At 44.4% G+C, this 17,093-nt stretch overlaps 1 protein-coding gene across 1 annotated transcript in view; it reads left to right on the top strand.

The window, feature by feature from the left end:
* The window catches only part of LOC146706755 (neuronal acetylcholine receptor subunit alpha-7), a 58,384-nt gene that overhangs the window by 13,906 nt on the left and 27,385 nt on the right, over positions 1 to 17,093 (top strand). The window contains exons 3-6 of the mRNA XM_085464973.1: positions 2,355 to 2,399; positions 9,615 to 9,724; positions 12,711 to 12,790; positions 14,393 to 14,560. Of these exons, the coding sequence (XP_085321099.1) occupies positions 2,355 to 2,399; positions 9,615 to 9,724; positions 12,711 to 12,790; positions 14,393 to 14,560 (403 nt within the window). The remainder of the gene's footprint in view (positions 1 to 2,354; positions 2,400 to 9,614; positions 9,725 to 12,710; positions 12,791 to 14,392; positions 14,561 to 17,093) is intronic.

Raw genomic sequence — 17,093 nt, 5'->3', positions numbered from 1 at the left:
TTAGAATCAGTTATCAACCAGTTATAAACGTTATCATTTCATAGTTTAATGGCAGATAACTTCTACGTTTAGCTATAAATTACACAAGTTTTCTAGTTTTCTTGGCTCATTGCTGCAGGCTTTTCAGCAGGAGCATAGTGAGAGCGATTGTGTAACCACTGCAGGCGTCCTGCAGATCCTGGGAGGAAGTTTTGGCTTCTTTTCATATCAAACAATCTGCTCTCCAGGTGCATTTCCTGCTCTAATATATGGTTTCCTGGTGCAAGAAAGAACTTGTCTGACCTTTAAATGTAGGCGTTCTTTCAAAGAGGTTTATTTGTTCAAGCATACTCTTTGTTTTTCATGTGGCTGCAGTCAGCTTAGCATACAGATAATACTCGTTAGTAACTGGAGGTCAGTCCTTAAACTTTTAATATTCTTTCCTCTGTAGACTCTCCCTCCTCCAACGTGCCGGCCACTTGCTTACATCCTCATCTTTTAATTCTTTCAGTACGCTCGGCTGCCTGAGAATGTATTAACAGGCTGGACATTCATCAAAGTGACATTATTCGCATTCATCCTCCCCTCTGCCGGCGCTCCACATGTTTAAGATTAATTTACAGGGACGAAGGAAACGCTGGAGAATAGATTGTCTTTTAACCGTGACTGCAGAGGAGTGTTCAGTCATATGCAAACAACAGAAGCTCCTTTAACCCAAAAGCATCTTTGGCCAAGATGACCGCACAATCCATCAAAGCCCTTATGAACCCGAGTTAGAGATGATCAGCGATCAACACCTGCTTCCTAACATCAGCAGCTCAGAGCAGCTGAACTCACCTGAGACTGTAGGAATCACCAATACATATGAGTTCATGTGTTCAGTCTTCATTTCATGTCCCTCCAGTTTTTATGAACAGCAAAGTTTATGAACTGTTTGGGAAATTGAAGCGCACGTGACTCCAGATTCACCACCGAGCCTCTCGCGCCGCTCAAACCCAGAGTTTGTTTTTTGCGTATTTTTTGTGAAAATGTCATAACCCCCCCACTGAAGCAGAGATTCATCCTACTCAGCTGAGTCTGAGTCGCCAGCAGCAGGATCTTCATGTGCGTCTGCAAAGTTGTTGTGAACTTGTTAGTTATGCCTCTCTGCAGCCGGCTTCTTTATGCAGAAGTTGTTCTGGTTCAGAGCACTGAGGAAACAGCTCTGTGGCCACCGCTGTTATTCCAGCACCAACATTCCCCTGCTTCAGAGTGCTGCTAGCATCTACTAATAACCAGTGAGTGAAAACACATCCGTGTGGAGGAGGGGGACGTGACACATAAAAGCACCAGCAGGACACAAACCAACGTCTCCGGCATGTAAACCTGCGGCTTGACCGCATTTATGTGACTAACATGTGACTATTATCTGTTAGAAGACAGCATTGCTGCAGCTGCTGCATAAGAACATCAGCTTGATGGGCAGAAACCTGTTACGACTCGTCTGAATAACGTCTCAGTGAGTGGCCACGTTGCAATCTACACTGTGAGGGTGTCTTTCTTTGGATCCAGACAAATGTCTGTAACGTGTTTGCCGTCGGGCATCTCTGCTGATGAAACTGAGCTGTGAAGCTTCTCTCACAGGAGTCGGGGAAAGGAACGTATTCAAAGTGCAACAGAGCAAAGAGCAGAATTGGTTTTATTGTAAAATTAAATCCCAACTTTAAAAGGCACATTTTTGTGGGGCGTTGTTCCAGGCAGAGAGGCCCAGGTGTTCGTCTCGTCCTGGTCACACACCTGAACCACGTCAACAAAGTAGCAGCTTTACTCCGAGTCGCTCCGTAATGAAGGATCACCTTGTGTCTAAGGGAGAGGCGTCGCGTCAAAGAAGCTTATTTCCACCACCTGCGTCCATTAAACTGTTCTTTCTGTCACTACTCAGAGCTCGTGGCACAGGTGGTAAATCGACAGCTTCTCATTAACTTCTCACCAGCACAGCGGAGCGGTGCAGCGTTTATATCACACCTGACGCCACATCAAACCTGCTGTCAGTTCCCTTCACCTGTGAACAGGACGCCGAGACACCTAAACGCCAGGGTGGGTCCACTTCACCCACCTCAGACTGGAGGGTGCTAATTCTCCTTCACCCCACTTCACAGGCTCATTTAACTGCCCCAGTGTGAGGTGGGGGTCACCACCCCAAAGCCCAAAGAATGACATCATGAGCAGATAAGATTTCCTTCAGAGTCATTTTGTTGGTTTGTCCTCTTCACACCATGATGCGCGCTCTATCCTGGTTTCTGCAACTGTACCTGTAGAAAAGCAAGCCTAACCTCTCAGATGGACCGTTCATTGTAACCGAGGCGTTGATCGCCTTTCTTCTTTTTCTGTTTCAGGACGAGAAGAACCAGGTGCTGACCACCAACATCTGGCTACAGCTGGTGAGTTTTCTTTCTGGTAAAAGATTAAGATGATCGTAGAAAAGGGTCCAGACGGTTCTTACACCAACTGTAAACATTCGTTTTCACAGCTTCAACCCACTGACTGTATAAAGATGCACATGAATATTACATCTGTTAATGTTGTTCTGAGCTCGTGCTTGTGGTGCTCAGGTGAGCCGCCTTTACCTGTCAGGCACGCTGGAAACATCAGCGGTTTCCAGGAGACGTAGTTTCGAGTCTTTTTCCTCTTTTCTGTCTTTTTTATATGTTTTTACATTTGCAGCCGAGGCTGAGCGCGTTCTACGCCTCAGTGAGAATCCAACATGTCAAACTTTATCTTGAGGGTATGTTTGTGCCAGCTTTGACATTTAGAAATGGACGTCCCTTTTTGGGGGGAGTTTAGTGTAATGATCCATAACTCACTGCCGGAGGATTAGTTCAAGATATGAGCTAGCCCTCCACCCAGCCTCCCCCTGCCGTCACCTGCAGAGAGTTAACGCAGGATGTCCGCCAGCCGTCGCAGGCGGGAGTATCGGTGGCAGTCGGGATGGCGAGCAAACTGACTGTTGGCAAAATAAAGCGAGCAAACACTGACGATGAGTAAAAGCCTGCAGCCACGCCGCCCCATCCTTCCACAGAGGATGAACTCCAGCTCTGCCACTTGACCCAGATACAGTGAGTTTGCTGTGATGGAGAAAAACTCCAAAAAGCAGCGCCAGCGCCGCCTCTCTGTCTCCAAGAATGCTCCGTGAGCCTCACCACCTCCTGCTCTTTGACGCTTTACATCTTCTCCGTTCGCTTTGAGCCGGTCTCGCTCGGAGGAAAGCCAGTTTTCTTTGTTTTCCTCGGGCAGGGCTGACTCTGGTGTGAATGTCAAAGCTAATGGCGAACGCAGGAATCCATTAAGAGAGCTCCTTAAGCCCATTTCACACAGCTGTCCAAATTTAATTAGGTTTCATATCAGGGCCTGTGGAATGTGCGTTTGTACGGTGGCGCTGCACTAATCCGGCCTAATCTGCTCCTCTCGGATGGAAAGGTTGGTTCCTCCCCAGAGGCTCTCCCAGGACCAATGACTGTTTTGGCTTAATTTAATTTGGCTTCAGCTCCTCTTCCTCCTCCTCTGCTGCTGCTGGAGTCATTGTTCAGGGTTTTATTGTGAAGGGGAAGAATGTCTTTAAGCGAGGAGAAACATTTCTGCAGCCGGAGCTGGGAGGCTTTTTAATGTCAGTGTTCCTGCAGCTTTTGTTCGTTTCCTCCTGGCAGACGAGAAACTTTGACTCACCGTGAGAGTAAAAACTGCCTCCTGGATCACATTTCTTCCTTCAGGGGCTCGGAAAGAGCTTTCACGTTTATTCTGCAATGATTTTGTTGAGCATTCGTCTCATTTACAAGCTGTTTGTACCCAGACGCACAGACTCAGAGCAGCATAAAGGAGCGTAAACACAGAAAAATGACGCTGTACTTTAACTGTTACTCCACTTAAAATGATTTTTCATTAATGAACAAAGCAAATGAGCAGTGAGGATATTTACCGCCTTAAACACATTAGCTGTGATGGTCTTTGGCCCTCAGGTTAAAGTTTTGGTTTTGAGATTTATCTTCAGCTCCAGTATTTTTTATACTTTTTAGCCCTCAGCCATGAAAGGCTGCTGGAGGGTCGAGAGCAGCAGACGCTGTAGAGCACAGAGTTTGAATATCAGTGACCTCAAGGTCAAAGTCAGAGGTGCAAATGTAGACACTAAAGAGTCACAAACCCAGGGCACAGAGATGTTACAGGTCTAATCAGAAAGACTTTATTCCTCGAAGGGGAAAGCAGGAATGAAACAAACCAAATAATAATGAATAAAATCGATGCACTAAAATCTCACACAGTCCTACGATTGTCCTACGACCTACAACGAAGCGGTTAAAGACAGGAGAGGAATTCCTCTTCCAGAGCGGGGATCAGCTTAGTCCCAGGAGGACGAGGAGAAGCCTCCCGTCTCGTCCCTCCACCTTGCACTCCGCAATCGGTCCCTCGCTCGCTGCCATCACCTCTTCCCTCGTGTCATCGCCCTGATAACAGACAGATTCTGGCTAGAACCATCGCTTGGGAAGCTGGCCTGGCTAATAGCCATGCCGACCCTCAACACGGTTGCTCCCGGCGAACAACAGTGGAGACAGCCGTACTCGATCACGCATGGTTCTCCCCGCTGGTCGCCATCTCTGTCGCTGGAAACTGGGACGCTGGTATTTTGTTATTTCCTGGGTGATCAGCCTTAATGATCGCGTTGACTTCCACGCCTCTGTCCTGCGTTTGGGTCTGAACGTCCTCTGGGATTAATGACACACACAGCCACATGACATCAGTTAGTTTCCACAATGAATGCAACAATGTAACACGCAGGTATTTAGTCCAGACTCTGATGACTGTCATGACATCACTGCATCAAAATGACTGATGAGGATAAAAATGTTTAGAGTTGATTCAATATTCAGGGCAAAAAAAGTAAAAGTTGTTATCAGAAGTGTGCATTCACATGCTGCCCTGTGATTGGTTGATTAGCTACTCGTGTTAATAAGCGTCTGGACCTAATGAAGTGGCCAGCGAGTGTAATAAACATGAAATTCTTCTTCTTCTTGTAATAAAATAACAGCAGCTTGAAGTTAAACCATTAAAATAAAATATCTAAAATATTGTATTTACCTCACGATTTTACTGCTTTACTGCTTACATCCGCCTGTGGTGACGACAGGATCATCTTCAGCTCTTCAGCAGCTTTTACATGTTTAGTCGTGTTGAAACAAATAATTAAAGTGTTTGGAGAGGTCTTATAATAATCAGCGGCTCTTTCAGAGTTCCAGAGTCTCCCTGAAATCTTCCAGAATAAAAGCCTCTGTCTCTGAGCTGCTGCATTTCTCTCTTTCTTTCTGAACCTTATCTCGTGGATCAGTCGGCCTCTCCCTTTGTACTGTGCAGGTTTCTGTTGGTCTTATGCAGCTCTGACTTGTGAAGCTTTGGAGGCTTTGAACATCCTCCCTGCTCATTGAAATTACCTGTGAGCTCTCAGAATCAAACCGGCTTCCTCGGCGTGTTCTGAAGTTTCTCACATGTTGTAGTCTCAGTGGTTTCCATGCTAATGCTAACGGAGCGAGGAGTTAATGTTGTGTTTTATTACGTATTTCAGCAAACCTCACGGAGTCAACATATTCCTCCTGAAAGCTAAGAAGTAAAATGTCATCCCAACTCTTTTAATATTTCAACAGTCGCAAGAATTGAATATGTGAAATGAAAACTGAAGGCCTTTGGATGAAAGCGCTCTGATCTAAATCACCAAATCTCTCAAACTGGAAAATTAATTGGATTAATCTTAATATTTAATTAGTAAAAAATAAAATATTTAGGCTTCTCTGTTTGCTCCGTACGTCTCAAAAACAGGCTGAAAATCACCTTTAAGCTTTGCTGCTTTACACGCTCGTGCGTCTGTGACCCTTTGACCCAGTTTCTCCAGCTTTGCTGACAGTTACAGTCGAGCAGCACGGTGCACTGAGGGACGGTTCATCCAGGTGCACATTCAGGTGTTCACAAGCAAAGCAGCAGCTCTGCATTACTGATGGCTTCCATTACAACAGCTGGCCTGTGTTACCTTTGTAAGGGATCATGTGTAATCAGAGTAAATGATGGAGAATAAATCAGTAAACGATACACAGCACAAGATGTACTGGCTGGTTTACCAAAACATTTCTTATAACTTTAACTGAAACCAGCTAATTGTTTCTAATTTGTGATGGAGCAGTTTTACAAAGTCTAATGCGGGAGGCTAACGTCGTTTAGCTAGCCTCCTGCATTATTTGGTCACGTTATTTACTTATAACTAAATAAGTATCAACTTTACATAAATGTATCTACTGCTCTCACCTGAAACAGTAAAACAGCAGCTCTGGGTTAATGATGGCTTCCATTACAATAGCTGGCCTGCGTTTCTTTGTGCCGCTGCCACCTACTGGTGAAACTAAATATCACTTTAACACCACATCAGATGGGAGCAAACGAGCTGTTTGCGCTGTGCTATGATGTAATGATGTAAACTACTGTCATAACAAAAGCAAAACGAGGGGAGCACGACCACATTCAAAGAACAAGAATTCTCAGCCTTGTTTTTAACACTCAGGGTGACACAATACCAAACCCCATTATCCAAACTCTCGGCATCACTTAACACCGGATAAAAGAGCTGAGATCCGCAGCTTTGTTGTTGGTGTGAATGTAATAATCCAGCTGTGATCCCTGATAATGCTGAGTAATTACAGAGTGAGAAGAGAGCCCGTTTTACACCATGACACGGTTGGAAATGTGTATTTGGTGAAGTCTAACTGTTAGTGACACACTTTTATTGATCTGTCAGATGAACAAATCTGCAGTGATGCAGCAGTAACTGAGCCTGTGGGCGTTTACGCGCCATCAGTGCGTCCAACCAGTGAGGCTGCTTTACTCTGACGTGATGCTTACAAAATAAGTGATGACATGTCTTTGACAGACGCGATGATGAAAGGACATTAATGGTAATGGAGTGACACTTTTATGTTTCTTGTGTCATAACTTAAAAGTTATTATATGCACAGCGTCACGTTTTTGTCAAACATCAGATGCGCCCTGCATTTTTTACAAAAGTCAGAGGCTTTTTGAGGGGAAATATCTCTGCAACAGTTCAGCTCTCAGTGGAGTCCTCCGGGAAAAACATTTCAACTCAGTGACAGGAAGTAAACAAGATGAAGAGGGATGTGCGACTTTCAGTCACCACAGCCTCAAACCGTCAGCACGGACCACAGAACTCGGAGAAGCTCGGAGACGTAACGAGGGCCGAGCCTGCCGGGGAGCCAAGTATGCAAATGAGGCGATTCTTGGCGGCGCTCCGTCCTCTCAAACACCCGGAGCTAACAATGGCTGTTACATAAGATCCATCAATGTAATCTGGATTTCACCAGCTGAGATTTGGAGGTCAGGCAAACAGGAGCCAGCTGCTGCTGATCACACAGAAGAATCACATCTGTGTGATTTTACTGTTAGCCCATCATTTATGCAGGTTTCACAGAAATACAGTGAATTTGTGGAAAACCGTGTTTATTTTTATTTTAACTAATTTGCATTTTTCTGTGTAATTTTGAGTACGTATTATGTTAAGACATGCTTTTATTTTATTGATTTATTTATTTTCTCCCCCTTTTAATCTGCAATGGTTCAGTCCAGAATCTATTTGGGCTGTGGCTCAACCAATTAGCTGTCACCACCTCAACTGGTCAGCTGGTTTATTTGTGAAGGTGTGATTGGTCCATGTGTATTTTTTTTCTGTTTGCTGTTTTTTATTTAAAGATGCCGAAACGCGTCGGTCACTTAATAAATCTGTTCCCGGTTACTTTAAGCATCGGTGGAGTGTTCATGTCATCAAATGTTTACATACAAGTTTTTTTTAAGAAAGACCCAAAAACAGGACACATTAGCCAACAACATAAATATTATTTAAACCCAAACAAACAGGTTATAAACCTGGAGGATTAAAAGCAAGAGTGTACACGTTAGCTCAGCTGAAAAACACGAACGATCCGTTCGGCTCTGAGCAGAAATGTTGAGCTAAAATAATATTATTGCAAAGCTGCTCTGTTCTTCAGCATGGAAACCAACACGTGTTAATGTTAGCATCATCATACTGGAGCCTTTTATGGTAATATGGCAGGAAAACTATAATACTGGCTATAGCTAGGTTTCATTTGACATAGACGTGACGTCGACGTAAAGCGCGAAATTTGACTGGCGGTCGGAAGTGAAAAAGATAAGCGCAAAATCACAGACAGACAGTACGCAAAATGCCTATGTCCTGTTGTGTTTACGGATGCTCCAATAGGTCGACCAGAGAAAATGATAAACGGTATTTTAGGGTACCAAAAATAGCCCAACGAAGAGGAGAAAAATGGAAAATTCTAACCGAAAAACGTAGGAAAAAATGGATTTTAAATTTACGTTTACAGTCGGGAGGAGCAGAGTCTGCCAATGCCCGTGTCTGCAGCGACCACTTCGTCAGAGGTAATGTTATGTTTGCAAACGAACTTATTAGCATTAGGTTGTCGTTAAATTCTCGTTTACTTAGTGCTTTTAAGTTAGTAGTCTAATATTGACTTGATTGGGACTATAGGCTGCCCAAGTGCTTTGGATGACGAAGAGTCGGAGGACTGGGCTCCGACGGTCAATCTCGGCTATGAACGAAAACCCAGATCGGAATCAGTTCTCAAACGAGAGAAAAGAATGAAGCTTAAGGCAGAACAGCATCGATGTGCAGAGGCGATTTTGGATATGCAACAGACGGCTGAGAGCCCGGATTTGAGCCTAGTGACAGTGGAGAACAGGCTACTAACCCTGCCGTACAATTGCAATGAGCTGCAATCACTTCTCCATCCTCCTTTGCAATTACCCAAGTCTTCAGAGGTGTCTCGTTAGACCTCTGAGAATGGTTTACCTTGAAACAAACAACTGTCACTCTAACGAAGTCCTAAGGATGTGGCATGTTTGTTGACGTTAAAGCCGCTACCGCTAACTGTTAGCGTGTTTAAGATAAAGCAATATAAGAACAAACACTCACCCTTGCAAACACCAAACTGTATCCATCACGGAGACGTTTTGTTCCAAGGTTGTGGACCCACCCGCTGACAAAAAAATTGTACGCCTCCAGACTCTTGAAAGCTTTCATTTGCTGCCTAGTGTAGTAAGAAGTCTGGAGGACCAAGTAGTTGGTGATATCCACAGCCTCGATAGTAGGCAAATCCTTTACTTCTGTGGTGTATTCGGACATTTTCAAAGAATACGGATCACGTCCGATATATTTTTTAACTATCTGTTTATATCTCTCCCGAGAAACGGGGTCTAAAGTTGCACAATAGCTGCTCTCCTGACTCTCCACAGTGTCCTCCATGTTTACTTCCGCCCTCCACTCAAAAATTGCGCTGCCTCCGCACGTCATCAGAACCACGTGACCGCAACCCAACTATTGAAGGGGGCTAAAAATAACTGCTGTTGACGTGGATGACCTTCATGTGAAGTCTGACAATCACAGTGTCGAGATCCTGCTTTGTAACTCACTGAATGCACAGAGCGCCAAATAAAGTCTGCGACTCCACACAAACACATGTGGGTACGAGGTGGGTCGGTCCATTGGTAACATGGGGTTTTTGTATGCGTGTTTGCAGTACTGGACAGATTTCTACCTGCAGTGGAACACGTCCGACTATCCAGGCGTGACCAACGTCAGGTTCCCCGACAGCCAGATCTGGAGGCCCGACATCCTGCTGTACAACAGGTACCTGTGTGCTGCGGGAGAGCAGCCGAACCACTCGGTAACGGAGCCGGGAAGAGATTACTCCATCTTTGTTCTAAATGTATCCCAGTGTGTTAGCTGCACAGCTGATAACCTCTAACCCGATCTTTAGAGCAGGACGTACAGACTAAAGTTTCCTGGTGTAGCTGCCCCAAGTATGAAAAATGTCAGAACGGAGATGGAGCGTCACGATCGTTCGTCTTCTGGTTGATCTGCAAAGTTTCTGAAAGAAATCAATAAACCAGAAATCAGTTTGTCTCCTGGTGGAAGCCAAAGACATCTCTCAGTTTGAGGTTTTATTTCTTTGTTGCCGAGTCAGCCATCCTGTTATAGATGCTAAAGTTAGGCTCTCTCCTGTAAGCATGAACACCTCGCTGTTAACATCGGGGCTGTGGGAGGCTCTCTGCTGGTGGCGCTTCAGCTCATTAACCGAGCTGCAAAGTTTGATCCTTGGAAGTGGAGGGGGTGGGTGGTTGTCAGAGGGAATATTGACCCGGCTGGTTTTAATGAGGCAGACCCAGCTCACAGGACCAGAGCCTGACGGTGAATGATTATCAGCCAGTGGGTTCACTTTTACAGCAAACTTCCTGTCTGCCATTTCTGTTGGATGAGACCTTATAACATTTAGCTTTGCATCGCTGTACTTCAGTCTTATTACATGTTGGCTGGACACATTCATTGATACCAATACATCTGCATCTGAGCTTTTATTGGCAGATGGCTCCAGTTCTATGGGCAGAAATCTGTGCCATCAGAAACTGAATTTGAATAAGTTCAATTTGAATTTGAATTGCTCAGATTGAATCTGAATTGTAACTTGAATAAATGCTTTTGAAAACTGAATTTGAATTAGTCTAATTTGAAATTGAATTTTATATTTTGAAAATGAATTGATTTGCTTTGAAACTGCATTTTATCCTTTAAAAATTCAGCTCTCGAATAATTTCAATTTCAGTTCCAAAATTCAGTTTTTTGGAACTTACATCCGGTTCCAGTTCAAGCGCAGATTAATAGGACTACGTTTTACTAGCGGACCGAAAGTGTTACTGACGGGAATCTACACCGTCTTGAGCTGAATTAAGACTTCAGAAGTCATTCGTCATGTCGAATGACCAGCGGATAAACTCTCAGGTTGGTAATAAATGTATTACATGTATAAGAACAAGCGTCATGTTAACAAATGATAGCCGTACGGTAACTTTTATGCTTATTGTAGCTGTTAGCTAAAAACGCTAATTTAGCGTAGTTTGCCCTGAATTCAGCTTTGACAACAAATATGATCGACTGTTTCTAGTAGAATTCCAAAGTTGTCATCTTGGACCCTCTCAGAGTGCCCCTCTGTATGCTTGCAGAGACCCCTACAGTAGGGAAACATGCAAAACTGTGCCCAAACCTTTGTATTTTAGCTTTATTTATGTCTTACACAGCATCCCAACTCTTTAGCTAACTTAATAACTTTAGCTAAAGTGAATAGTTAGTCTAATTCATTAGTGCAGCATTACTGGATTTGGCCAAATTTGGCCCGCGAAGCCATACCAAATTACTATCAGAGCTGGCCTACTGGTATTATACAGCTAATATATAAATTGTTTAGTATTAAGCTTTGCTTGTTCCATATTCAGTTTTTCAGCAAAACTTGTTTGAGTCCATAAGAAAAGTTTCATTCTTATATCTGGAGGAAGATTTTTTTTTTCTTCAATAAATATTAATGTTAGCCCACGACTTTGTTCCAGTTTTGAATTTTGGCCCACTGTGTATTTGAGTTTGACACCGCTGGTTCACAGCATCCTGCCATGCGATTGCATTTGTCTCTAACCATCAGGAACCCTCACGTTAACTTTTATCCAGTGGAAAAAAGTTAGCGTTCATCCTCCAGCTTCACTGTGCTAATGTTATGCTAACATAGCTGTGTTGCTAGCGATCACGTAGCACATCATTATATACCAGCTAGCCCAACTTCAGTAACCCTACAAACGTCACTGCTGTTTAGTTTCCTGTCTTCATTCATGTTGGAAGTGATAGCAGAGCTGTACGTTTGAATTTTTTCAGAAATCTCTCAGTCAGAACATGCTATATCATGTTTAGATAGAAGCTAGCGAGTTAACTTCCTGCTAACTTCTAACTCTGTTAAACTTCATAAATCCTGTTTTCATGGATGCCTGGATGTTAAACTTAATTGTTACACCTGGTAAAGCAGCAACGCGGATATTGGACAAGCCTGATCCAAGCCGGCTCCACGCCCCGACTTGTATTCAACTGTTCCTGAAACACTGGACAGTCCACGAGGCCCACGTCCACGCCCCTGTGGGTCAGGAGTGTTTTGGGTTATGAGCAGGACCTACACAATTTAGGCAGGTGGTTTTATTGTTGTGGTTGATTGGTTTATACTACCAGCATGTTCTATGTCTGCTCTGGGCTCTCCCTCCAATTAGTTCCAACAATAAAACCTCCACAGAAGGCCCTGAAAGATTTCTCTCTTCAGCTGTCAGAGCAGCTGTTCCTCTCTCGGCGCCGAGGAACAGCTGACATGTTTGGAGCATCTTCCCAGAGTCTGAGCTCCTTGTGGGCTGAGCTCTGATGAACACAGAGTGACAAGGAAGGACATTTAACAAGAGGAGTTTTGTAAATAAAACATTAAAAAGGAGAAAGTTCTGAAGCAATAAAGTCATTTAATAATAATATTTTTCAGCTCATAAGCATCACTGCAGGTAAAATGAACCCTGACGACGTCTGTAAGAATTAGTGGACATTATTTAAATATTAATTTTATTCGATGGAGATGTGGTTTGTTTCAGTGAAGAGTTTCTAATGAAGGTCAGAGGTATAAATACACAGCTCTGTGTGTCCGAGGCTGCACGTGTACAGAACACGTGTGTGCGCGTTCGGCTGTCGTCTTGATGAAACTATGATTTGCTCAACGCTCATGGCTGCTGACGGACCCTGACTGTGGATCTGTCTCTGCCCACAGCGCTGATGAAAGGTTCGATGCTTCATTCCACACCAACATCCTGGTCAACTCCACAGGCTACTGCCAGTACCTGCCGCCAGGTAACACACACAAGCCCCTCCCATCAACAACAACTACACAGTCCTGAATTCACCTGTAATCACAGCTGTTTAACATTAACAGGAGTTTGTGGTTCTACTTATTCAATGATGCTGAAGTGACTACAGATTTATAAAAAGCTTCTCCATCCATCTAATTTCATAATTCAGGGTGAATATTTTTAATAAAAATAAAATGCATCCCTTTGTTTCAGAGTCTTTCACTGTTGTTCACAGTGTGATGGTGGAAGCAGCAGGACGTCACAAAGATTGGATTTTCAATTTTAAATCCGATGTTTGATTCAGATAATTAAACTCTGGACATCAAAGTGTAAATAGGCTGTGAAAAGCATTTTTATCAAAGTGTGTGTGTGTGTGTGTGTGTGTGTGTGTGTGTGTGTTGGTGGGGGCTTCAACATGAGGTCCCGAGGTCATCTGGAGGAGTTATGGTCGTGATTCACAGCCCGAGACTCACGTTGTCTTTTAGCGCGGCGCTGATTGAAAGATGATTCTGGGATGTTTGTCCCTGTTTTTAAATTGATTCAGTCACAAAGAGCACCGTGAAATGAGAAAAACTGATGCTTTACAGTAAAAGACAAACAATATGCATCTGCAAATGATTCAAAGCTGAACTGTAATGATCCAGAAGCAGAAAGGAAAGCCATCGTCCAATCAGAAATCAGTAACAGCTGTTTGGAGACCACAGTCCTGCTGGAGTGTCCTGGAGCAAACCTCCAGGATTACAATGTGAAACTAAAATTTGAGAAGAACTTGCGGGCAGTCCTCCTGCTTCGTTCCATCCACTTGGTCTAATGTAGCAGTGAAGCAGCGCGATGCTCCCACCAGCATGCCTGACAGCTGTTATGCTGGTCTCGGGTTTGACAGCCTCACCTTTACTCCTCCAATCAAACCTCTTGTTACTGTGGACGTGTGACTCAAACTTGAGAAATTAAAAACCTTTCAGAGCACCTTCAGCTCCAGCCTGCTGCCCTATAAAATAATCGAATCCATATTTGCCCCCGTGTTTTACCCCGGGTCTCAACCTCAGGTGTTCTGTATATTTAATGGTGTTTCTTCCTCGCTGTAGGCGTCAGCTCATGCTGCGGCGGCGTCCTGATTCCTCCCCGGGATCATTAAACATTCATCTTTTTTCCAGCTCATCCACGCGGAGTTAATGCAAAGCAAACAGCTGCGATGTGATTCTCCGAGGGAGGCTGCGCTCCTTTTCCTGTTTACATGAGAAATAACTTCCTTTTATTGCTTTCAGGTCTCTGCATCTGTAAAATCAATCAGTGGGTGAGGTTTGTCTTCACAGCTTGTCTTCTCTGTGACGGCGTCTGCGCTCACATGTGCTGCTTTCTGTTTGCCGTCTCTGTTGTTCCTGCGTTTCCCTCTTTGACCGGAGACCTCGTTGCTGCTTTGTGTGATTTGAAATAGATTTTGTGTCAAATACAAACTGTAATCTCAGCTGTGCTCACCGTCCCCCTCTTCCTTTTCCCTCGAGCACAGTAACAGCTGTCCTGTCAAGTCTTCTTCTTGTTTTTTTCCACCTTTGACTGAAGCTTGTTTTAACAGCACTCGTCTGAATGTCCGTCTCTGCTTCAGGAATATTTAAGAGCACCTGTTACATCGACGTCCGCTGGTTTCCCTTTGACGTGCAGCGCTGTGACCTCAAGTTTGGCTCGTGGACGTACGGCGGCTGGTCTCTGGACCTGCAGATGATTGAGGCTGACATCACCGGATACATCGCCAACGGAGAGTGGGACCTCGTGGGTAAGACACATCGGCATCTTCACACATGTAGAACAACAACGCTCGCATGGCTTTGGATGCCGTCTGTCTCGGGTCCAGCTCCCGTCAGACCAAACCTAAAGCAGACTAACAAAGACCCGTCCTGTCCTGATAGACGTCTGCTGATATGTTTCCCCATCAGGCCTCTTTGATCAGGACTGCATGCACGAATCTAAGGTAATAGTAAAAGATGAGCTGGATGGAGGAAGAGCAAACAGCCTCGGTCCTGATCTAACCTGCAGCAGCTGGAGGATAAAACTTTTTGAGCTCATTTCACGGCAGGATTCCCACTGAGACAGTGAGCAGCAGCAGGTTCGGGGCAACGCAGACAAGTTGTTTTAATTAGTTTACATCCAGGATCTTCCTCCTGCCAGCGACAGCGTGTCTCCACCGGCTGTCTGCTGCGGAGGAACAGGGTTTCATATCGGCGCTCCCATCCAGCATTAACGCGTTGGTAATTAAATCCTCCTCCGAGCGCGGCGGCCTGAAGGGCAGGCAGCTCGATGACCCTGAAGCAGAGCCTCCGTTGTAATTGGCTCATTTTTATAACGCACAATACTCACAACACACCAGGTCACACATGAGCACTGATTGACATTGTATTATTTTATCCATCACTCTGCACGTGGGGAGTCCCGGTTCCTCCTGAACAGATGACACAGTTTCAGGTTTTAAGCTGCCTGATTGCCTGCGTGCTGCAGAGCGCACAGGATCACCCGAGCAGCTCTGGAGGTTTACAAATCCATGTCTTTGTCTCGCCTGCAGCCTCCTCCTGCTGCCTCTTTGATCCGTACACAAAGCATTCCAAGGAAAACCAAGGAAGAGGCCGAGAAGTTGTGTGAAGTTCTTTAGTTTCAGATCCAAAGCTCCAGTCTGTTGAATATTGTGACTCACATGATATTTGACCAAACGCTTCATGTCCTGCTTGGACTCTGAGGCGTGCAGACGCCTTCCAGCACAGCTCCTGTTTTTAGGTGCTTGTACTTCTCCAGTGGGTGAGCAGGAGTCCCTCTTTAATTCACAGCGTTGTGTGAACATGTGGGACAAAGAAAACAGGATCACAGTTTTTGAAAGTCACCACAGCCAGCGGAGAACGGTCGATGGGTCACATGAGGTGGAAATCTGCAGGTCTTTGCAGATTTTTGTGAAATGCAGTAAAATAATTACCATAAATGAGAGAAAAGCAGCTACAGTGAAGAGCAGGAACCTTCTAGTAACCGCAGTGTGATGCTCAGAGAGCTCCTTGGTGTTTCAGGACATCTGCAGCTCAGCTGGACTCATTTCTACTGAAGACAACTGATTACAAAGCATCAGCTCCAACAAAAGGTAACAGTTTTAAAGGTTATTGGGGGAAGGCGGGGCTTCCTCTAGTGTACGTTGAAATAAAACGCGTCCTTCAGGTGTTCGGAGCATCAGCCAGGTTTAACGTCAGGGTTCGTTATGTGTTTCTGAATCTCTCTGAAGTATTAGATGGAGACAATAACTGTCTCAGCAGCAGCTTTACTCTCTGCACGCCTCAACAACAACAAAAACACTTCCTGTTTACGGCCCTCATGGTACTTCACTGCCCAATCAGAAGCCTGGAAATCCTATACTCGGATTCAATTCAATTTTATATACTGTAGCACCAAATCACAACAAAAGTCGCCTCAAGGCGCTTCATAGATACAGAGAAAAACCCAACAATCATATGACCCCCTATGAGCAGCACTTTGGGTCAGAGCAAACGTAGAAAAGGATCCTGGTGTTATTTGTCTCTCAGCAACAGTTCATAACTTCAACTCATCCATGTCACCTAAAAGGTAAACCTGTTTCTCCATCACAGCTCTGATGATCCAGTAAGGACATCTCCTGGTTTCATCTTCATGTTTCCCTCTCACCAGATAACCAAACCATATCATGACCAGCAGCTTTACAGCTGTGGCTCCAGCAAACATCAGCTGATGCTAGAAATTAATATTAAATACATTCTAACAACAGCGACATCCGCTGGTTTCTGGCACAAAGTGGGCGATAAACAAACAAGAGAGAAAAGCCGATCAGCTGATCATTGATCAGTTTCATGATTGAAGTAGCAACAGGAGAGAGAATGAGAGGAGAAGAGGCAGCTGTGCAGCAAAGACACAGAATAACTGCAGCTTTGTGTCTTTTTCATTGTAGCTGAATTACGGGACAAACTGTTCCTTTTCACCTCAATAAGAAACGCGTAATATTTTCTCTGAATGCAAGACGATTCTGTTTTTTATGGGACGGTTGGAAACTCTAATACCTAACCTTATAAATAAAATAAGATAAAACAAGTTCAACATCAGTAACATCAAAGCACCCACCCAGCTGTATATAAAATCCATCATGCTAGCTAGTACACAGTACGAGTTATTGTAACTGACTGTAAAAAGTCAGCACAACGAAAATAAACTCCACCTTAACTTGGTTTATATCTGACTAGGGATGGGTATCGTTTAGGTTTTATCCGATACCAGTACCAAACCGGTACTTTTGAAATGGTGCCGGT

The sequence above is a fragment of the Copadichromis virginalis genome, linkage group LG7, assembly GCF_057382275.1.
Source record: "Copadichromis virginalis isolate Kocher_CV1m ecotype Utaka linkage group LG7, C_Virginalis_male_GT1.1, whole genome shotgun sequence".
NCBI classification, from domain to species: Eukaryota; Metazoa; Chordata; class Actinopteri; order Cichliformes; family Cichlidae; genus Copadichromis; species Copadichromis virginalis.
The sequence above is the reverse complement of the archived record's forward strand: the minus strand, read 5'-3'. Positions and strand labels throughout refer to the sequence as shown.